A 19,908-nucleotide genomic window follows, 5' to 3' on the forward strand; every position below is an offset into this window, starting at 1 on the left:
AGTCTTTTAATTTCTAATTTTATTTTGTGCACAACTCCTTTTACATAACCCTATGGTCGATTTTCCCTTAGCCACAGTTACCAAGAGCAACTCCTACCATGTTTTCAAAAATTACAAATCTATTTAGAATCATGTTGATTACCATGGTATAATTCATTAGCACTAGACTACTTCATGTCAGTCTTCCTTATCTACCATTTCCACTCACTAAGCATACAGTTGAGATGATAACTTCCTCCTAAGCCTAAGGTCTAATACTAGGCTTCATTCCTTTTCTTTCTATAACTTTTAGATTCCTGTTTACTGGTACTTGACTGAAATTACTTTACTTGTTTATGTATCTATTTTTAACTCAGGATATCAATTTCTTGATGACAGGGCCAATTCATATCCAACATCTAAGCAAAGTATCCTGCTTAGAATAGGTGTTTAATTGTTTCTAAAATGTAATTGGGCTTTTAAAGTTAACAAACTAGAGTATGACAGGCATAACTCTTAAGTTAAAACAAAAGTTCAATAAGAACCCAGGCCAAATCCTACCCCTTTTATCTTGCAACATACCTATGTCCCTTTACCACCAATTCCTGTTATCTATCAAATTTCTTAGTATTTAAAATTGGATAGAATCTTAAATGATTATCCAGTATATCCCACTCATTATGCACAAGGAGAGGTCATGAACTTGCACAAGGTCACAGATAAGTTTGTGGCAAATATGGAATTTGCTAATTCAACTCCAACTCCAGTCTGTTATTAAATAGCTACTGACTTGAGCCACTAAAGTTATTTTAGTGTATTTCTAAAAAACAACTTATCTGTACTGGATGTTAGGATAAAAACTTAAAATTTCCCATTTCACTCATGAAGTTGAAAAAGTAACAGGAATTTTTTACAAAGCAATCTGTATTTATTTCACCTAATATTGGGCTGCAAGTGAGAGCAACAAAGAAAAGTAGACTCTGCAGTTCAACTTTTTATTTTAATAAAATCAGAATATGCACAGCACATGCAGTGCTAGCATCTAAACTAATACAATAAGCAATTACTAAACCTACAGTGACTTGAAGTTCAATCTTTACATTCAGCAAGTTTAAATCCATTCTTGCATATGATTTGAATCCTTATTTATGAACTGAAAATATTGCTGGCTGATAAAACTTGCTAAAATGTTACCGCTGAATGTACAAGTCACTGATTATGCCAATACAACAAAGATAACCACATGTTTGAGGATTGCAATGTGCCAGACATTCACGGAGAAAAAAAAAAAACAAAAACAAAAACAAAAAAAAACAAAAAACAAAAAAAAAAACAAAAACAAAAACACACAACTAAACAAAACTCACGCAACAAACATCTGAGAATCTGGACACTTCACATCAGTGTTTAGAAGTGTTTCATTAATATCTTAAGACAAGTGTATCAAAACCTTGGCATGTTTTAATTTCAAGTTGCCAATTTTGTTTTACTAACATCAGAAAGTTATGGCTACACTGCCAATGCCGGGTCTGCTTAATTTGACTTAAGAGTTTAATATGACTTAACATTAAAAGCTCACACTACCCCGAAATATATAATTTCACGCATACGGTGACATTCAACATTCAAGTGCCAGTGTTTTTGTACTGTCTTTTGGTCAAGTTTCTTTAAACTTTCAAAGAATCACTTTTAGGCTTACAAAAATAAATATTTGTCAAAATGTTCAATAAATATTACACAAAACTAGCAGCAAAAAGTATCTAGAAATCTGTCGTGTGCAAATAGTTTTCTTCCCAACTATCATTCCCATGGTCCCAAATAAATTTTAGAATCTAGTCCCTTCCCCTTCTTAGACAAGCTGCGTTCAACAATCTCCAAGAGACAAAATAAGATTGGAAGTTTAAGGACACGCACACAAGACATATATATAAAATTCTCTGAATGTGCAATAAAAGAAGAATTTTGTAAAAAGTTATGGGCAAAATGTACAAGGGCCTAAACCTAGACTAATTGAAATAGCACCATAACAAATGACCTCAATACTGTCAAGTGCACCTACTTAATAAAAGTTTTAGAACAAGGCACAATACACTTGAATATCTATTGCACTTTAGGAGATTTTTGCCGTCTTCCTATGCCACTGAAAAAAGATTGAGAGTTTTGATCACGGCACTCTGGCCACAAAGTTAGCACAGAAATTCCAAGTGGCAGAGGCATTTTTAGTGGTGGACAATACTCATCTTTGGCCAGATTTAGCATAAACAGACTATAAATACAATGGAAACCTATGCAACTAAAACTGACTAAAACTGCACTGATAGCAGAATTGACACCTTGTGCAGTTATGTACATATTTCCAACCTCTGTGATCTCAAAAATTTCAGTTTGTTACTCTTCTGGAGCCATTTTTACAAAGTCTACAGTAAGCCAGTTTAACATCTCAACGCAGCTTGAACAGAGTAATGTGAATCTGCATTAAAATAAAGCCTGCTGCATAATTCTTCCTGTTCATACCATCTTGACCAAAAAACATCAACACTAGCATGCGTTATTAGACCAAAATCAGCCAGGCCCTTAAAGAGGACCGATCACTGCTGTGGTCAGCCATTCTACCATTTCAATTTTCATTTATGGCAGGCATTTAAAAAGTCTAAATAGATGAATTCTCCTAAAAACTATTTCAAGTTATCAGACCTTTAAACTTTCCCTGTAATATTCTGCCCACATTTGGCTAGCTCACATTAATGATCTGCCTAAACATTGAAAGAGGAATTGCTGTATTTACTTGCATTAACTTCGAAAACAGTGCTTTGAATGTATGCATGTATTCATACATCACCTCATCATGACTGGAATGGCTTATTAAAGACTATCAGGTTCTAAGTACCTATCCAGGATAGAGTGAGCAAATCAGAACTTTAACTTAGTACAGTTTGCCACATTAGAAACTAATTCCATTGATATGCTTCAAGATGTTTGTTTTTGGTTTTTGGTTTTGTTTTTCCAAATCTGCAAGTATCAAAAGCCCTAATGCAGGCTACCGCATAAGTTTTTCCTTGTAATATTTATGGATGAATCGATGATTCCTGTTTAAGTTGTATCACACCTGTGTGCCAAGGTTTGATTTTAGCCCAAGTTCAGTAAATTTATTTTGTCAAAACAATTGATATCTTGAGCATTACTGAGCCAACAGGACATCAAAATAAAAGTTGTCTAAAGTTAAAGGCACAGTACATTAACAAACAAATGATCCTCAGTCACAAAATTATAAATGCAGTTTGGGGTAGGGATGGGTGGGAGGGGAGTTAATCCAAACTACAGCAATGAAGTCTTCAAACCACCTTCTGAATAGGGCTGCTGATTGTTCCTTTCATTTCTTCTTGTGACCTTGAGCTCCCTTAAAAAAAAAATTTCAGTGGAGAATCACAGCTGGTAATGTACTGCGAGTTCTTGAAGCTACACAAGGTATAGTCTGGCTAAGTTACATGTGGTTTCCATATTAGCTTGTTTGGTAGGGTGACCTGCTGTGAGCAGATTCAATTTCCCCACCAGTCAACCCCCTGGGAGTTATAATTTCCTCCATATCCATCACTGTTGTAGAAGCCTCCATAGCCACCTTAAACAAACAAAAAAGCATATATATTAGATGCCACATTCTTCTTTAAAAATCACTTTTAGGCTAAAGTTTAAAATAGTCTTATTTTTTTTATATAATTAAAAAGAAAAGAAAAAAAGTTTGAATGAACTTACCTCCACCAAATCCTCTGCTACTACCATGACCACCACCTCCGCCACCACTGCGGCTGCTGCTTGCTCGACTACTACTAAAGCTAGAACTGCTGGCACCACTACTTTGTCGATAGTCTCTGGCACCAAAACCTCCACTGAATCTACTACTGTGAAGGGAGAAAAAATAAAGATATGTTATGCCATGATTCCATAAAAAGATTATTGGATTGCGAATGAAGAAGTTTTAACTGTAGTACCTCTTAGAACGTCCACGACTGCTACCCTTATAGTGATGTTCATAAGCCATATTTTCTAGCCATGATGGCACTTCTTGTTTAGCTTCAACAAGAAGATCCAGCAAATCCTTGGTGATATTGACATTCCTATCATTGAAGAATGAAGTGGCAAGACCTAAAACAAGTCAAAAGGAATTATTTCAGGCTTTTGCTTTCTACAAAGCATTGTAATTTTATTTCTCCATAATTACTGCTAGCCCAATCTAGTCAAATGTCCTTTTTCCCATTGAAATAATTAGCTCACAAATAAAATATTTAATCACTTTGTGGGATGTATAGCTTGAGTTTTAAAACCCCAATAAATGCTTTGCAAGAAATCACAATGCAACATCCAGTTAATAAGTTTCTCACCAGTTAAAAATCTTACCAAGGTTCCCAACACGACCTGTACGACCAATTCGATGTACATATTCTTCAATATCACTCGGCAAATCAAAGTTTATGACATGTTTCACATTTGAAATATCCAGTCCTCTTGCAGCTACCTGAAAAACAACTTTGTTTAGGTCTGGTTGATTTTTTAAAATACATATTGAGATTCTAAACAAAATTAATATTGCTTACTGCTGTAGCTACTAAAATTGGGCTTTTTCCTGAGCGGAACTGGTGAAGTGCTTCTTCTCGATCTCTCTGAGATCGGTCTCCGTGGATACTGGTACAAGCATATCCTTCATGGTATAAGAAATCTTCTAAGGAATCTGCCCCCTTTTTGGTCTCCACAAACACTAAGGTCAGTGAATCTTTGCCTGAATTTGGAAAGGATAGAAAAGACTGTTTCAACACTAGGATAATTTATAAATACTGAGCACCACCAAGTGGTGAAAGTTTTATACCAGTTGAATTTTTAGTTGCACTTAAAGCATGCAAACTGAAGTAATTCAAACAGAATGTTTCAATAGCATGTTATGAACAAAGAGGTAAAGACTAAAAGCTTTTCCTCCAACTAACACAGATTCTCATTACCTGAGCCACCAGAGCTGTGCTGAAATTCGTCGTAATTTTCTTTACCTGTGGCATTTAGGAGGTCAAGCAGAAATGACCGTTTGTCTGCTTCTTCCACCCACACTACTTTCTGTGTGATGTTCTCAGAAGTAGAGCCAACTCTGCCTACAGCCAGAAAGATATATTCATCCAAGAAGTCACGAGCAAGCATCTATAGGAAGAAAACAAATTTAGTATTTACTGAAATAAATAACATCATCTAAATATTTGTCATTTAAAAAACTTAAACCATACCTGTATTTCCTTGGGGAAAGTAGCACTAAACATCATAGTGTGGCGAACTCCCTTTTGTGGCATAGTATCTTGCTCAACAATACGACGAATCTGAGGTTCAAACCCCATATCAAGCATACGATCAGCTTCATCCAACACTAGATACCTGATGGCAGAAAAATTGTAAATATATTGTTCAAACTTATGATTGAAATATAAATTTGACCAAGCAAAAATCATTACCAGAATACAATTTTTGTAAGGCATCTTAATTCTTAAAATTAACTCTCAATTATAAAATTTTATTTTTAAAAAAAAAAGCCAACCTTCTAATATTAAGTTTATAAAAGTTTACTTCACTATCAACACACCACAATCCTCAAGTTGTAGATGGCTTTCTTTTTAAAATAAAATTTGTCAAAAAACTTTTTAAAAATAATACTTATTCAGATAACTAAAAAAATCTAACATAGGTAAAGTAACTAATAGATTAACATACTTGCAAAAATCTAAGCCAATCTTTCCTCTTTCCATCATATCTACTAGACGTCCTGGTGTTGCCACAAGTAAGTGGCATCCACGTTCTAAGTCTCGAATCTGCTGACCAATATCGGCACCACCATAGACTACGCATGGACGAACTCTGGATCGATATGAAAACTATTAAAGAAAAATTTTTTATTGTATATTTCAAAGTAGTCATAGAAATTAATTTTAATGTTAAGACTAAATCACATGACAAGATTACCTTTCTGGCTTCCTCATAGATCTGTACTGCTAATTCTCTCGTTGGTGCTAAAACCAGGGAGATTGGGTATTGTTTGCGACGCCCATACCTTCCATTTTCCTACAAAATGAATCATTTTATATATATATATATATATATATATTTTTTTTTTAAAAGGTACAAGAATGTATTAAAAAGTGTTAGATCAGCTTTTTAGTTCTGACTCCCACTAATGGAATTAAGCCATGTTAAAAGTCCCCATCAATATGCAAAGATGTCAAACCCAGTAATTTGAAAAATTTCCTTCAATCAGCCCAAATTTAAATAAAACCAAACAAGAAATTTTCAGGCTAAAGCAAAGATTTTTCTTGCAGTCACTGAATTAAAAATAATAATTACTATTTTCAATAAAATGGTTTAATTTGAAATCTTATCTATATTTCATTTTAGGCATTCAATAGCTTTATTCTAAGGGGTCCATAATATAAAAGTTTCTAATTAAACTATCAAAATCTGATTCATTTTATCTTCTCTGATACAAGAGCAAGATGTGCAAAATGACAAGCATACACCAAAATACACTGATCTGAGCTTGTACCTTAGCTTTGTTTTAAAAACTTATCAACATCATTAGGGCAAACTTTACCATCCATGAACAGGAAAACAAACCTTCATAGCCCTCAATGCTTCGCCTGGGCCATCTGTGTAAATCTGACTCAAAATTGGCAGAAGAAATGCAGCAGTTTTTCCAGATCCTATAAAGGAAATAAAAAGTAAATCATTCAAGTATCTCATGGGGAATTAAAGTAAATTTTACAAATGTGTCTTACGAAAGGATAAGAAAGAAATCACCCAACTGTTACTTTTCTATTCTAGTCAAAATGTTCTAGTATACATTGTGGTAATAAAGTATCCTTTTAATTTTCTCGTTTATGTAGTAACTTATTTGCTAAGTTGTACTGTGAATCAGTACTGAGGCAAGAATGGATTTCAATGCTAGCCAACTTCATAAAATATAAAGACAATTTGAGGAAAAATAAGATTTAGGTCATTTCTCATAATGAATACTTATATGGGTTGAATAAGTGTACCTGTTTGGGCACAAGCCATCAAGTCTCTCTTTTCTTTGATAATAGGAATAGCATGTTTCTGCACTGGAGTAGGACGAGTATAACGAGTAAGTTCAATATTTCCCATGATAATTTCTCCCATTTCAACATCGCTAAACTGTCAAGAAATAAATGTGAAAATGAATATTAACTAGAATGACTATTACTCAAGAAAAGTTAGACACCCCACTCAAAGATAAGTCAGTCTCAACTACATATATTTAAGTTCCACTGAAAACTATCAAAAGGAAAAAAAAAAAGGAAATGAGAAACTTATAGTCAATACCTCTCCCTCCCCCCATATATCACTTGCCCAGTTTTTTGTTTTGTTTTTCCCTAGGAAGGTGGGAATTATTTGGTTGTAATAGTGAACTACATTTATTCTCTCATTTCACTGTGGACAAATTTAAGACATAAATTATAGTACACTGTTAAAGCTTGGAAAATTTTGAAATCTAAAAAGGAACCCTTTAATACAAATACAGAAGAATATTAGGGGAAAGAAGAGACACCTCACACATGGCCACCTTCTTTATAAAACATCAAGGGCTTACACTTTCAATATGTGGGGGGCAGTTATTGCCTGTTGCCTCAACAGGAATGTCGTCATATTTCTCAAAGTTAATTCCAGTGTTTCCTCCAGAGAAGAGTTCCCTGAAACCAAAAGTTCAACTGTAGTTACTATATGACACATAACTAAAGTTAAAACACTAAATCAATATTTTGGAAATCACTTACTGCTCCAAGCGATCACTTGGTGGAAGTGGTTTTGACCAGTCATCTTCATCTGATTTATCAGACCACCGACTATTCCCACTCCGTTCAAATTTGCCAAAGCCACCTCTGTCACCACGACTGCCAATGCCATCGTAGTCACTTCTTCCACGATCATCAAATCTAAACAGTAGAAAGTAACCATCACATACACCACCCATGGGGGGGGGGGGAGCAGGGGGAAAAAAAAAAAAAAAAAAAAAATCACCCAATTTTATAAGATACTCCTAATCTGATTTACAAAACAAATACCCAAGGGAGTGTGTTCCAAAAGCCATAAAAACCAGTCTACTTTGGAGGTACAATTCAAATTGACTCTCAACATTCTGGCTTCACCAACATTTCTTCAAATTAGCCAAATATGCTTTCTCATTTTTTCCCCCTTTTTCCAAGCATGCTATTATATGTCTCTAGACTTATCAAAAAACAGGCCAATGGCTCATTTAAGAGCCAAGAAAATATTTTATAAGCTTCTAATTATTATTAGGACATAGCTTACTCCTACATTTTACCCAAGTTGTTCATGAAAAATGTTATTTGGGGAAAACCACTAGCCTCAAAAGTACTGTTTTCCCCAGTTATATTACAATCTTTATAGGAAAGAATTCCCCAATATGAGACTTGGGACAAAAGGTAGAAAACAGTCCTTACCTGAATTAAGATGTGTTTAGTTTTAGGCCTGGTATATCATGTTTGCGAAAAATCAGGATACAGGATTAACCACAGCTATAAAGTCAGTTCACCACACTCGTGTAATCAAAAATACAAGGTGTTTAAAATTTATGGAAAAAAAAAATAAACCCACAAAAACCTCCAACAAGTTAGGCTATTCTCTACAATTAGCCCATATTTTAAATATTAAAATATCAAAGATTAACAGTGGTGCAGATCTTTGGTAGAACAATCTTTAAGATCTCTCATGACTTAAAAAGCATAATGATTACATATATACACACATACATGTGTATATATGTGTGTATAAAAAATACTCCATATGCAGGAAATAGATTTTCAATTTTTAAAAAGCCATTTAAGAGTCAATAAAGAACAAGCATGGGGATTTTTCTGACATCAAAAACATTTACCATCAAGACAGCTATGTATATATAATCATGCAAGAGAATAGCTCAAAATAAACAAATCACACACCTTCCTCTTGATCCACTTCCACGATCACTGAAGAAACTGGACTTCCCTCTTGCATCACTACGAGAGCCAAAACTGCTATATGCATCCTTATCTTTACCAGAATTCCACCCTGAACTATCTTTATCATAGAAACCTAACAAAAAGAAACAAGATTGACTTCTTTTAACTCCAAGTTAATTAAGAAACAGGGCATTACAATCTTATCCATATGATCAGAAGTTTCAAAACTGAGCCAGTACACAATTTGGGCAATAGCCCAGAACATAGTATTTAGAACCTGTTAAATTCTATAGACACATTAAAATGAGAAATTTTAATTGTCTTTAAAAAGGATAAAAAACAGTGGACCACAACAAAATATTCTTCAGTTATAAGACAGTTTATTTCAATTTATCAAGAATAATCACATTATTCTCTGCCATAAAAGTATGCATGAGAAGACCATTCCAATTTATTTTATTTCTACTTTCTCTGAACCTTTTGCAAACTAGAGGTAATTAAGAATTAAGACACCATGCTGACAAAGTTATATATAATTCACTATTTACAGGAGTGGGGAAGAGAAAGGAACACATTAGGAATATTTAGTGTTTCTTTCAAAGTATAAATAATGCACATCCATACTTTTCTACATTAAAAACTGAAGATGTTCACAGATCATTTAACCCAACCCCATACATGAAAAGGCCAAATGAAGGCCAGAAGGGTCACATAGGAATAAATATTCAAATCTCATTTGTAACTCTAAATTCAAGGATGCTCATACTTTTTATCATATTCAACGTTCAAGAGCATACTACTTTTCTAATCCCCTCACTAAAAACTAAGAATGTTTTCTTTTTTTCCCAGTCCTTTAAGTTGCCCTGTACCATGCTTCAGATTATGATTAAATTTTAGCAAAAATATCCATACAAAACCAAATTTAAGTAGTTAAGCAATTAATCTCCCTGTTTAGCATTGCTATGATGTAATTAATCTACATAAATTTCCACAGTATTAACATGTCACTTTTATACACAATCTAAAATAACTGGATATTATTTAGCAATCAGGCAGGAAAGCCACACTAAACATTTGATTTAAGAACCAATTCTCTTACTCATTTGTGCAATTAACAGTGAAAGTAAAATTAGGTAGAGCTAATCCAGTATTTCAGGAAAGTTATTAACATCCAGCACAATAGTCTTCCATGTAAATTTAAAAACATTATTTAAGTATAATTTGGGGGGAATATCAATGAGAAAAGTGCTTATACTTTGTATATGAAGCATGTATACTTTATGATTTAAATAGCCTAAAAATACTCTAGACATTAATCTACTTAGATATCTAACTTGATGCAAGTCATATTCATAATTTTATACCCTTTTAAGTAGTATAACAGCTAAATACTACCAAGTAATTAAGGTGAATTGACTATTTGTTGAGAACAATTTATTACATATAAGATTAAGATGACCTAACATTCCTATGGAACCTGAATTCAAAATCTTACTGATACATTTAGTCCCAATTTCTTCGATTAAAAAACTGAGGGAATAGAGAATAATCTAGGGAAGAGTATATTACTTATCCTATTCTTATGTATTGTTCAATTTCAGTTGTAAGCCATTCCATTTGGGGTTTTCTTGTTTGCCATTTTCCAGATGAACAAACAGTTATTGACCTGTCCAGGGTCACACAGCTTTCCAATCTCAGGCCAGACTTGAACTCAAGAAGATGACTAACTCTAAGCCAAGGTACACCATCTGATTTACCATACCTTCTTAATGGTAATCTTATCTTTATAAGGGAGCCATATACTTTTAATAAAAAGCACCACTTTACTTCCTTTTTCCTGGCCTTGTAGTCAGAAACCATTTTAGAACATGAATGCAAAAAATTAAAAATATCCAGGTACTTAAATTAAGCAAGACTTGCTATTTGACTTAAAAGCTTTTGCTGAACCTCTTCCCCTTTTCAAACTAGTTTACAAATATGGCTTACACATTTTATGACTAAGATACCAGAATTCTTTTTCCATCTTTCACTCCTAAAAAAGCTAGCCTTATACCCTTGAAGAAACAAGCTTCTCCATTTCACTTGTAAAATACACCACACTAATTTTCTAAACGTTATTGCTTCCTAACAAGTTATTTGTAGAAAATTAGAAACAATTTTCTACTTCAATAGAATTTTTAAGTATTTTAATCAAAGCTAATAAATTAAATCATAGTATGAAGAAAATGGATGACTAAATTTACTACAAATCACTTCTCCAAAGCTCCATGAGCTTTCATTTTACTTATTCTATAAAAATGCTATTATTTATGTGAACCCAATACAATTACTACAGAGTTCACTTTATAATCAAATTGTGCCACTAAAAGTACTAAGGATTACAATTTAAATCAGAAATGGATGTGTTAGCAATACTATGTAATGACATTGTAAAATGGTCCTAAACTTAAAAGGTCTAAAGAATATGGTTAGCATATATACAGGATCACAGTTCAAATAAAAGAAAACTTATTTCCATCCTTAATGTGCATTGCAGCTCCTTATGCTATCAATCAGTAAGTATGCCGATTTGTTTTATTATTTAACATTGAAAATGTAATACAACTGAAATGTTACCTTTTTTAAAATCTTAATTATAACTTCTACAATTCATTTGATGGTTATTTACTCAACAAAGAATCAGTTCATAAAAGTTTCTCAAGACTTAAAAGGGACAAATTGTATCTAGTTTGAGATGAAATACATTAGAAAAATGTCTTACCTTTAGAAGCTTCTCTGTTCCTTAAATGAGGAGGAATATAACGTCCTTCTAAGGGGAAAAAAAAAAAAAAAGTTCTTTACAAACAAGGTGACCAAAGTTGGAAGAAAGAAGAGAGCTTGTCAAAGGAGATGTACCTAATGTTTAGCTCAACTAAGGAAAAACATCAGGGTCTTAGTGAAAAGAACATCTACATATCACTTGCTAAGTTTAATATTTAATATTTACCACCAAGGAAAGATAAACAAAAGTCTAAGATGATTGGGGATGGGGAAAGAGGTGATTGAGAGTAAATTTGTAAAGAAAATAAAAACACAAAACTTTGGCCTATTGAAATTGAAGATTTCCCCAGCCAAGTTGAAACAGTTCTTGAATTACAAGGGCAAAGATATAACAATGTCAAACTAGATCAATAGGACAACCACATTCAAAACATGTAAAAACAAAAATTAAGAACTCACCACTCTGCTTGAAAATATAACTATGAAGTCAAGAGCAGTGAGTCACTATCACTTTCTTACTTGGAGAATTTACTCATTAAATTAAGAGCAAAGTGCCATTCATGGATATAAACAACCTCTTCATCCTTATTCTCTTTCTCTTCATAGTTTCCTAACCTTGACTTAGAATTTTACTTTCCTAGGTAGGATTGAAAGCTGCCCTATACCTTACCTTCATGTTTGGTTTTCTATGATGATTATAAAAATCAAGATTTTTTCTCACTCCCCTCTCATTCATTGGCTTTAAGTAATCAGATAAAGAAAAAATGAGATTACTGAACTTCTAGAGACTGGGATGGTAAAAAGATCTAAAACTCAAGTCAACTAAGTCAACTTGTTTACAGTGATTTTTTGCAGTTTTTAAATAAAAAAAAAATTGGCTTGTATGTTACTTAAAAAAATTTTTTTAAAGCAATTAACATCCCATTCCAACCTCACATCCATAACACAAATCTCTTGAATCTTATAAAACTTCCAAATGAATCACCTCAACACTGCAACAGACAATCTTGGTTCTGATCTAATAGGAAACTCTTTTGGACTATGAGAAAGTTCAGTTTAAACTGGGTCAAATGTCTTCCCCCACCCCCAACACCTACTGATTTATACCAGTGACAGAACAAAACTACTTAAAAGGTAAATTCAATGTCCTATGGGGCTATTCTACCAGTCTTTACTAGTTAAAAAATTCAGCCAAATTAAATTGAGTCTTTGAATCTTTTATAAAAAAAAGTCTAGTTTTATGAGCTTCCTGGAACTCTGGACATAAGAAAACAAAGTCCCCCCCCCCAATAAATTCACCTATATTTTATACTTACTACTCGCTGTACCTCCTCCACTCTGATTATCTGAAGAATTCAGGTCTAGGCCAGCAAACTAGAAGGAAAGATAAAACTACACTGTCAGTACACATTAAACAGAGCTCAAGAAAAATCACAAGTAACTTTAATAAGCAAAAGTGTTAAGGGTCAATTTCTAGTTTTTGCTTTTATTATCTTGACCTATAACCCTTGGGTTAGTTACTTAAGACTAGAACCTGTTTCCTAACCTAAAAATGCCTATATCATAGTTCCTTACCCACCCTACCTTAAGGCTTATGGGAGACAGAAATGTGACTTCTCATGACTATTTTGTTTTTAAAAGTCTTACTACTGGGAAAATACTGGAGCTAGAATTTTGTCTATTACGAAGACCTATTATAAGCTTAGTTTTTCATAGAAACTTCAAATTACAATATCTTACAAGTAAAAATATGCTAATCCAAGGTTCCACATCATTTTTATAAAAATATTGATCCCAATATAGTTGCTTATGCACATAAATCTTGCTTTTTACAAGAGTACAACTTACAGATTTTTCCAATGTTATAACTTATCTTTATGCCTCATTTTAAAGGATAAGGCTATATATTTAGAAGAAAAGTAAATGATTAGTGTAATAAGGCCATCTGTATAAGGATTAAGCCAGGACTTAAGGCTATTCAAAAAAATCCACTACTTTACTGTGCCTCAATTTCCTCATCTGTAAAATGTTAAATGTGATCCAACTTCTCAAAGGTTCAAAAATCCTCCCATTTTGGGGCCTACAAATCTTTTATATAAAATTGTTTTCCCTGGGGAAACATGTTAGTATGATTGTAATTACTCTATCTGGAGTTTTACACTTTTAAAATTTCAATTTCTAATAGAAATTTCAAGTTCTTTAGCTCTTTCTCACCTCTTAATCATTCCTAAAGGTCATATTCCCTATTTTAAACCTATTTTTATATATTCCCATTGAATACAAAACTTCAAAATCCTAGGTTAAAAAATATCTTTTACATTAGAAAGTGGATTTCAGTAAGCATTACTATATACTACAGAAATGACTCACATTAAAAGCATATAGAGTTTAAAAACTAACCTTTATAGGGATGAATGATTTAAAAGTAAGTCCCTGGATATAGATATGACATTCATAAAATGGCAGTGCCATATATACATATGTGTGTGTATATATATACATATATATATTAACCTCCTCCATGTATCACCTATGAAAATATATCAAGTGTAAAGTAGGAAGCAGATACCATTCCTCTTTTGCAGAGTAAGACCCCTTTGTAATGTTTATTTACTCCCTTAAGATGTAATCCATATTCATATTAAGAAAAGCTTGTCCAGTTTTTTTTTTTTAATTAAATCAATATCCAACATGCTTGGGGGATACAAAAAGCAATCTTTGTAACCATGAAAGAAAGCTCTTTAATTTTACAATCTATAAGGCAGTTTTTAAAACAGTCCCTTCCATTCCCATCATTTATAAATTTCTGAGCTTCATCCTGAAAGCCTAATTGGTATGAATTATAGTGTCCACCGCTTAAATTTGTTTATGAAAGCTCTACAAAGGTCAAGGTCAACTCAATTCTGTATTCAAGAAGTGTTCTAATTCATTCCTAAAATTCTAGAGTGTCTTTAACACTAAGGCACCGTTTCATTTGTAGTAAAACAAAGTCACACTTACGAACGACAATTCACAGACAAATGATGGCATCATTATGAAACAGATCCCTCAAAGTCCTCCAAATTGCAAATCCCCAATACTCAGATTCCCAGTCATTGTTGCCAACCAGTTTTACTAGGCTGTTGCATAAGGTTAATTTTGGACAAGTACGTTTTACTGGCAAACACACCTAATAAATAAGACTACATTTACTTTCAGAACTTAAATAAAAATCAAGTAGAAATAAAATATCCCAATGGTATTTGGATAATTCCTGAATGGTCTTCTAGATGCTCATGACAGATGAAAACCTTAGTCGCTGTTACATCTGCAGAATCAATCATTAAGTACCAGAATTCATTTAAACATAACAATGGACTTTTTCTCGGAAAAGGCCCAAGTGGCATTGCTATAATCCTCTCCATGCCACATCCTTCCAATCCTCACACATAGACTGCTGGGATTTTTCCCTCAGATGTATATAAACTATAGCTGAATGCCCTACCCAATATTTCATCACAAAATTCTATTCCATCAAAATCGAAATTTTAGAATTTTTTCCTTTCAAACCTCCCATGCTTGAAGGCCAAATTTAAGGCCCACAAAAGTAGAAGCATCACAAATGGCTAACAACGTTAAGGGGTAATGCTGCCTCTTGACCCCAAGTACTCGATATCACCCCCCTACGGCCTTCCCCCCACCTCCATATCTCCACTACCCGGCGCAACGGCGCACGGACCGGCCCATTCCTCCTCCCCTCCCCCTCCCCGCCCCCCCACAATCCCTCCTCGGCCCATCTGCGTCACAAAACTTTCCACTCCGGAAACGCTGCTTCGCCAACCGGGACAGTGGAATCAAAGATCTCCCTTCAAAAGGGGAGATAAAACAAGTTCCAAACCCTTTAAACCAACGAGAATGACTTAAAAATAGGGTACCCAAGTTCCTACTTGGTGCTTTTCGACTCCTCCGCATCCCCTGCGCTGGCGGCTTCTACCTCGCCCCCGCCCCCCACCTCGCTAGCGGGCCGCAGCGCCGCCCAGCCACGCAGCAGCACACAAAGGAGGCCGCCGCCATTACCCAGAGCGAAGGCCGTCAGCCCGCGCGTCCCCGCCACTTTGTATCAGGTCTTCCGTACCTCGTCATTCACACCTTCCACGAGATAAAACAGCCCTAACCAAATACCAGAAACAAACCACTACTCGGCTAATGCAAAGGCCTGCTCAGAAGCCAGCTTCAAAAGACACAAACACTCTCAGAGAGTAGCACAAAAGACTGTAGACAAAGAGCCCCCTCCAGCTCGCGCGCACCCAACCCCCCCCTCGGCGCGCGCTCCCGGCGCGCGCTCCCTTCTCCCTCCGACTCACTTGCGCACGCTCGCACAAAAGCCGCCATTGTGCGCGGACCACGGACAATACCTCGGGCGAGCCGGGCCCAACACAAAGCCCGCCTCTCCCAGGTCCTTTTCTACATGCTGTTCCCCGACCTTCTCTCCGACTTCTCTCTCTCCCCCTCCACAACCCCGAGAAGGCGACTTACTCGGGCCCGGAGCATATGACCCAAGACCAGGGTACTGGCAGACCAACAGGGTTTAGCACTGCGCCACAGGCCAGGCTTGTGGGGGGAGGGCGGGAGTATGATGAGATCCGCGCGGCGCGGAGCCCCTTCCCTTCTCGCCGTCTTACCTGCTGATCCAGCCCGAGCGCATTCTCCACCGCCACATGACTCATCCCTGAAGAGTACCGGGGACTCTGGCGTTACCACTGCGGATCAACTGTGTGTGTGGGATGTCTCACCGCAAAGCACCTCTCACCGGGGAACTGCGGCTCTGGAACGCCCGGCGCGGCCACGGCCCTAATATACCCACTCCGACGGCTTGTACGTCAGCACGTAAGACGTGCCCGTCCCCCGTCGCCTCCTCTCCTTACCCAGCCCACACCTCCCCCTACTGCCACCACTTCTCTTTTCTTGTTGCCGCGCCAATCAATCAGCCCTAACCTCGCGGGAACAATCCGTATATTCTCCCACTGCTTCAGCAGAGCAAAGTCCTCAAAAATTCGCGAGAGCTTCTCTTTCACTAAAACCCCCCCTATGTCCTTTCCCCTCCCCCCTCCCCCCACCCCCCCCTCGTCCTCGAACCCTCAAGCCCTCGCGAGAACTCCTCTTCCCCGATTTGTACCAGACTTGGAGCGCTCAAGATCTCGCGAAAATTCTTTTTCTCTTCACCCTCCCCCCCAATTCTCCTTCCTCTTTCTGCTCCTTGTCTCTGGGCTTGGGAGATCTCGTGAGATTTCTCCGTTCTAACCTGCCCCTCCCCCGCCCCCACCCCACCCCCACCCGCCTGCGTGTTGCCTCCCTGAAGTCCGAGCTATCCAGAAAAAGGCCGAGAGCGGAGAATGTGGAGGGTCACGTGACCGCAGATGCCGGGCGCAGCGGCCATTTTGGAAAGCGGGGGATGGTGGCGTGGACGGAGTCCCAAAGGGGGCGGTGAGGGAGCGAGGCAGGACGAGGAGGGAAAAAGAAAGAGGAAAGAGGAAAATGGGTGTAGGGGGCGCTCTGGAGGGCGGAACAGTGATCCCGTCGTGGGTAGAGGGAGGGTCGAAAGAAGTCCGCTCACGGACGGACTCTCCTCTTCAGACTCTGTTGCCAAGGTAGCGAGCGCGCGGACTGTGAACCGAAACCTCCCCTTCCCCCTCCTGCGCCGGCGCGGGCGCGCGCCCCCTCCCCCATACTACGGGGGAAACAATGAGACAATCACACGCAGAAACGACGCCAATTGTTACGCACCTCCGCTGGGGGGGGCCCTGACACCTCCCCCCCCTGCCCCTGCTGCACCTACGCGGGAACTCCGGCTCTTTCTCCCCTGGTTTCTAACGCAGATGGGGGAGGGGCCGGCAGGAATACTTGGCACCCTCTTCCTTCTCCCTTCTTGAGTTAATCCTGATCTCGGTAGTCTGCTTGGCTGGTCGGAGAGAAATAAAATGTTAATCCTTTCGGGCCCTTAGTGTCGCGGGCTTAGCCATGTCTGCGTCTCCTCCGCAGTTCCGCGGAGCCTGACGGCGTGGCCTCCGTCTCCCCCTCCCCCCTCCGCGGGTACGGATCGGTTCTGTGAGGGTACAAATATGAACATCCAGTTTCTTGTCTAAAAGCAGTGTGCCCTATTCCTGGTTCTTTATGGGGAATGAGTAGAATGGGTGGGTTGGATTCAGTAAATCTCTTTTTTTTTTTTTACCCAGACTGCTCAAGTCAAAAAAAATTAATAGTTGTGTTCTGTGCCATGCCTTAAAAGTTATTGAATTTAGCCTCCAGCAGAAACAGAGCATTAGAAGAATACCTGGTGAGTGATGCCCTGGAATTTATTGAATCCAACTCCCTCAATTCACGAATGAGGGAACTGAGGCACGGAGAGCAGTGATTCATCCAAATTTCCTAAGGCTGTATGCAGGATGATAGGGTTTCCATCCCGTTCTTTAGAACATCCAAATCCACTGTTCTTCTGTATCCTCCTGCCTCTATTGATAGGAAAGGGGAGAGAGATGCAGCACTAAACATTAAGAAAGCTTCCACATTCCGGCCGAAACCAGAGTAAGAAGCACCTTAGAGAGTATTTGGGTAAAGTCAAAAAGGGGAGAAACAAAAGTGATTTTGTCATTGGAGTACAAGTCCACGTGGCTATAAAAAGGAAGTAGATGAATTGGAAAATATTGGTCTAGTAAAAGCACTAATAAGAGGGTCGAAAACTTCAATTATCCAGACCTCAGTTGAAATTCTACCAAAAGCAGAAAAGTTAATGACTTTTTTTTTTTATTTAATTTTGTCCTTAAAAAAGATGAACCAACAAAGGAATATTTTATTCTGGATCAGGGCAGGAGGTTGCTGGAGTAGAAATAACGGTAGAGGGAAGTAATCATTCCTTAGCAGTAGTGATTTTTTGTTCAGTTCCCTCGGATTCTTGGCGACCCCATTTGGGGTTTTCTTGGCAAAGACATTTAAGTAGCTTGCCATTTCCCTCTCCAATTATTTTACAGATGAGAAAACAGACAATTCAAGGACTTGTCCGTGGTCACATAGCTAGTAAGTGTTTGAGGCTGGATTTGAATTCAGGAAGATGTTTTGCTGACTGAAGTCAGCTTGGCACTATCTCAACTTTGTCACCTCTACCCTAGAGTTAGTAATAGAGGAGAGAAGATCGTGGCACAGCTTGAACTATAATCAAGATTTTTGGGAAAGCAGATTTCACAGAGTTGAAAAAGAAGACAGAATCCCATGAAATTAAAGGCTACAGGGGAGATGAATTCAGGAAGGATGCTCATGATTGAAATTGTGAAGAAAAAAAAAAGGGAATTCCAATAAGGAAAAGTAAAATTTGTCTAAAGAGGCCAATGTAGATATACAGGAAAGTTCACCACCAACTAAAGTATACAGAGGTACATCCAGGTGAAAGAGAATGTATAAAAAGCAAGTGTCATGATTCTTTTAAAATAATGTCAGAATGAGCTGAAACTAGCAAAGGAAGCTATGCACAACAAAAAGATTTGATTCTGATTGTTTTTAGAGAGGAGCAGGAAGACTTGAAGAGATAGGACCTTTGCTTAGATGGAAAGATAATTAAAACCGGAGAGAAAACAGAACTTCTCAATTCTCATTTCCTGTTTTCTCTGCAAAAGTGAATGACCTTTATACTGTTAGTGACAGAACAAAAAATGACTAATAGGGAGTTGGTATCACAAGGTAAATAAGAAGATACTAAGGGAGCACATAATTGCCTTCAATGAATTTCATTCACCATGTCACTTCATGCTTAATAAAACGTAAGGATCACATCCAAAATCCCTTGACTTTCAATGTCCCTTATAACTTATCCACACCCCTTCTCAGTCTTCTTACACAGGTATACCTTGTTTTATTGAACTTCACAGATAAGGTTTGTTTGTTTTTTGAATTTACAAATTGATGATTTGTGACAACCCTGTGTGGAGTAAATCTATAGACCCCATTTTCCCAACAGAATGAATTTACATAGAGTCTGTCACGTTATGGTAATTCTTGCAACAGTTCAGAATTTCATTATCTGTTATGGTAATCTGTGATCAGTGATCTTTGATGTTACTATTATAATTGTTTCCAAGTGCCACAAACAGCATCCATATAAGATGATGAACTTAAGCAATAAATGTGTGTCCTGACTGCTCCA

General features: G+C 37.0%; 1 protein-coding gene across 3 annotated transcripts; it reads right to left on the reverse strand.

Moving 5' to 3' along the window:
* Positions 1-960: 960 nt before the first annotated feature.
* DDX3X (DEAD-box helicase 3 X-linked) lies at positions 961-17,417 on the reverse strand. 3 transcript variants are annotated; one of them, XM_074300816.1, is made up of 18 exons: positions 16,894-17,414; positions 16,400-16,568; positions 13,055-13,112; positions 11,740-11,787; positions 8,979-9,111; positions 7,794-7,952; positions 7,610-7,709; positions 7,038-7,173; positions 6,616-6,701; positions 5,968-6,066; positions 5,719-5,879; positions 5,241-5,385; positions 4,968-5,157; positions 4,569-4,750; positions 4,372-4,489; positions 3,966-4,119; positions 3,730-3,875; positions 961-3,595 (listed from the first exon to the last, which is right to left on the reverse strand). In XM_074300816.1, the coding sequence occupies exons 2-18, from the start codon at positions 16,442-16,444 to the stop codon at positions 3,516-3,518; spliced, it is 2,040 nt and encodes a 679-aa protein (XP_074156917.1). In that variant the 5' UTR covers positions 16,445-16,568; positions 16,894-17,414; the 3' UTR covers positions 961-3,515. The 3 variants fall into 3 exon arrangements, with proteins under 3 accessions (XP_074156917.1, XP_074156918.1, XP_074156916.1); XM_074300817.1 differs by having other exon boundaries at positions 5,013-5,157; positions 16,400-17,417; XM_074300815.1 differs by having other exon boundaries at positions 16,400-17,417.
* Positions 17,418-19,908: the final 2,491 nt, after the last annotated feature.

The sequence above is a fragment of the Sminthopsis crassicaudata genome, chromosome 3 (assembly GCF_048593235.1).
Source record: "Sminthopsis crassicaudata isolate SCR6 chromosome 3, ASM4859323v1, whole genome shotgun sequence".
In the NCBI taxonomy this organism is placed as follows: domain Eukaryota; kingdom Metazoa; phylum Chordata; class Mammalia; order Dasyuromorphia; family Dasyuridae; genus Sminthopsis; species Sminthopsis crassicaudata.

Bases quoted from the DNA above. Each gene is read 5' to 3' on its own strand.
- DDX3X (XM_074300815.1), bottom strand. From the start codon at position 16,444: ATGAGTCATGTGGCGGTGGAGAATGCGCTCGGGCTGGATCAGCAG. The intron at 13,113-16,399 runs GTAAGACGGCGA...CTTTCCTTCTAG, and splicing joins CGCTCGGGCTGGATCAGCAG to TTTGCTGGCCTAGACCTGAA. The intron at 5,158-5,240 runs GTATGGTTTAAG...TTCTTCCTATAG, and splicing joins CTTTCCCCAAGGAAATACAG to ATGCTTGCTCGTGACTTCTT.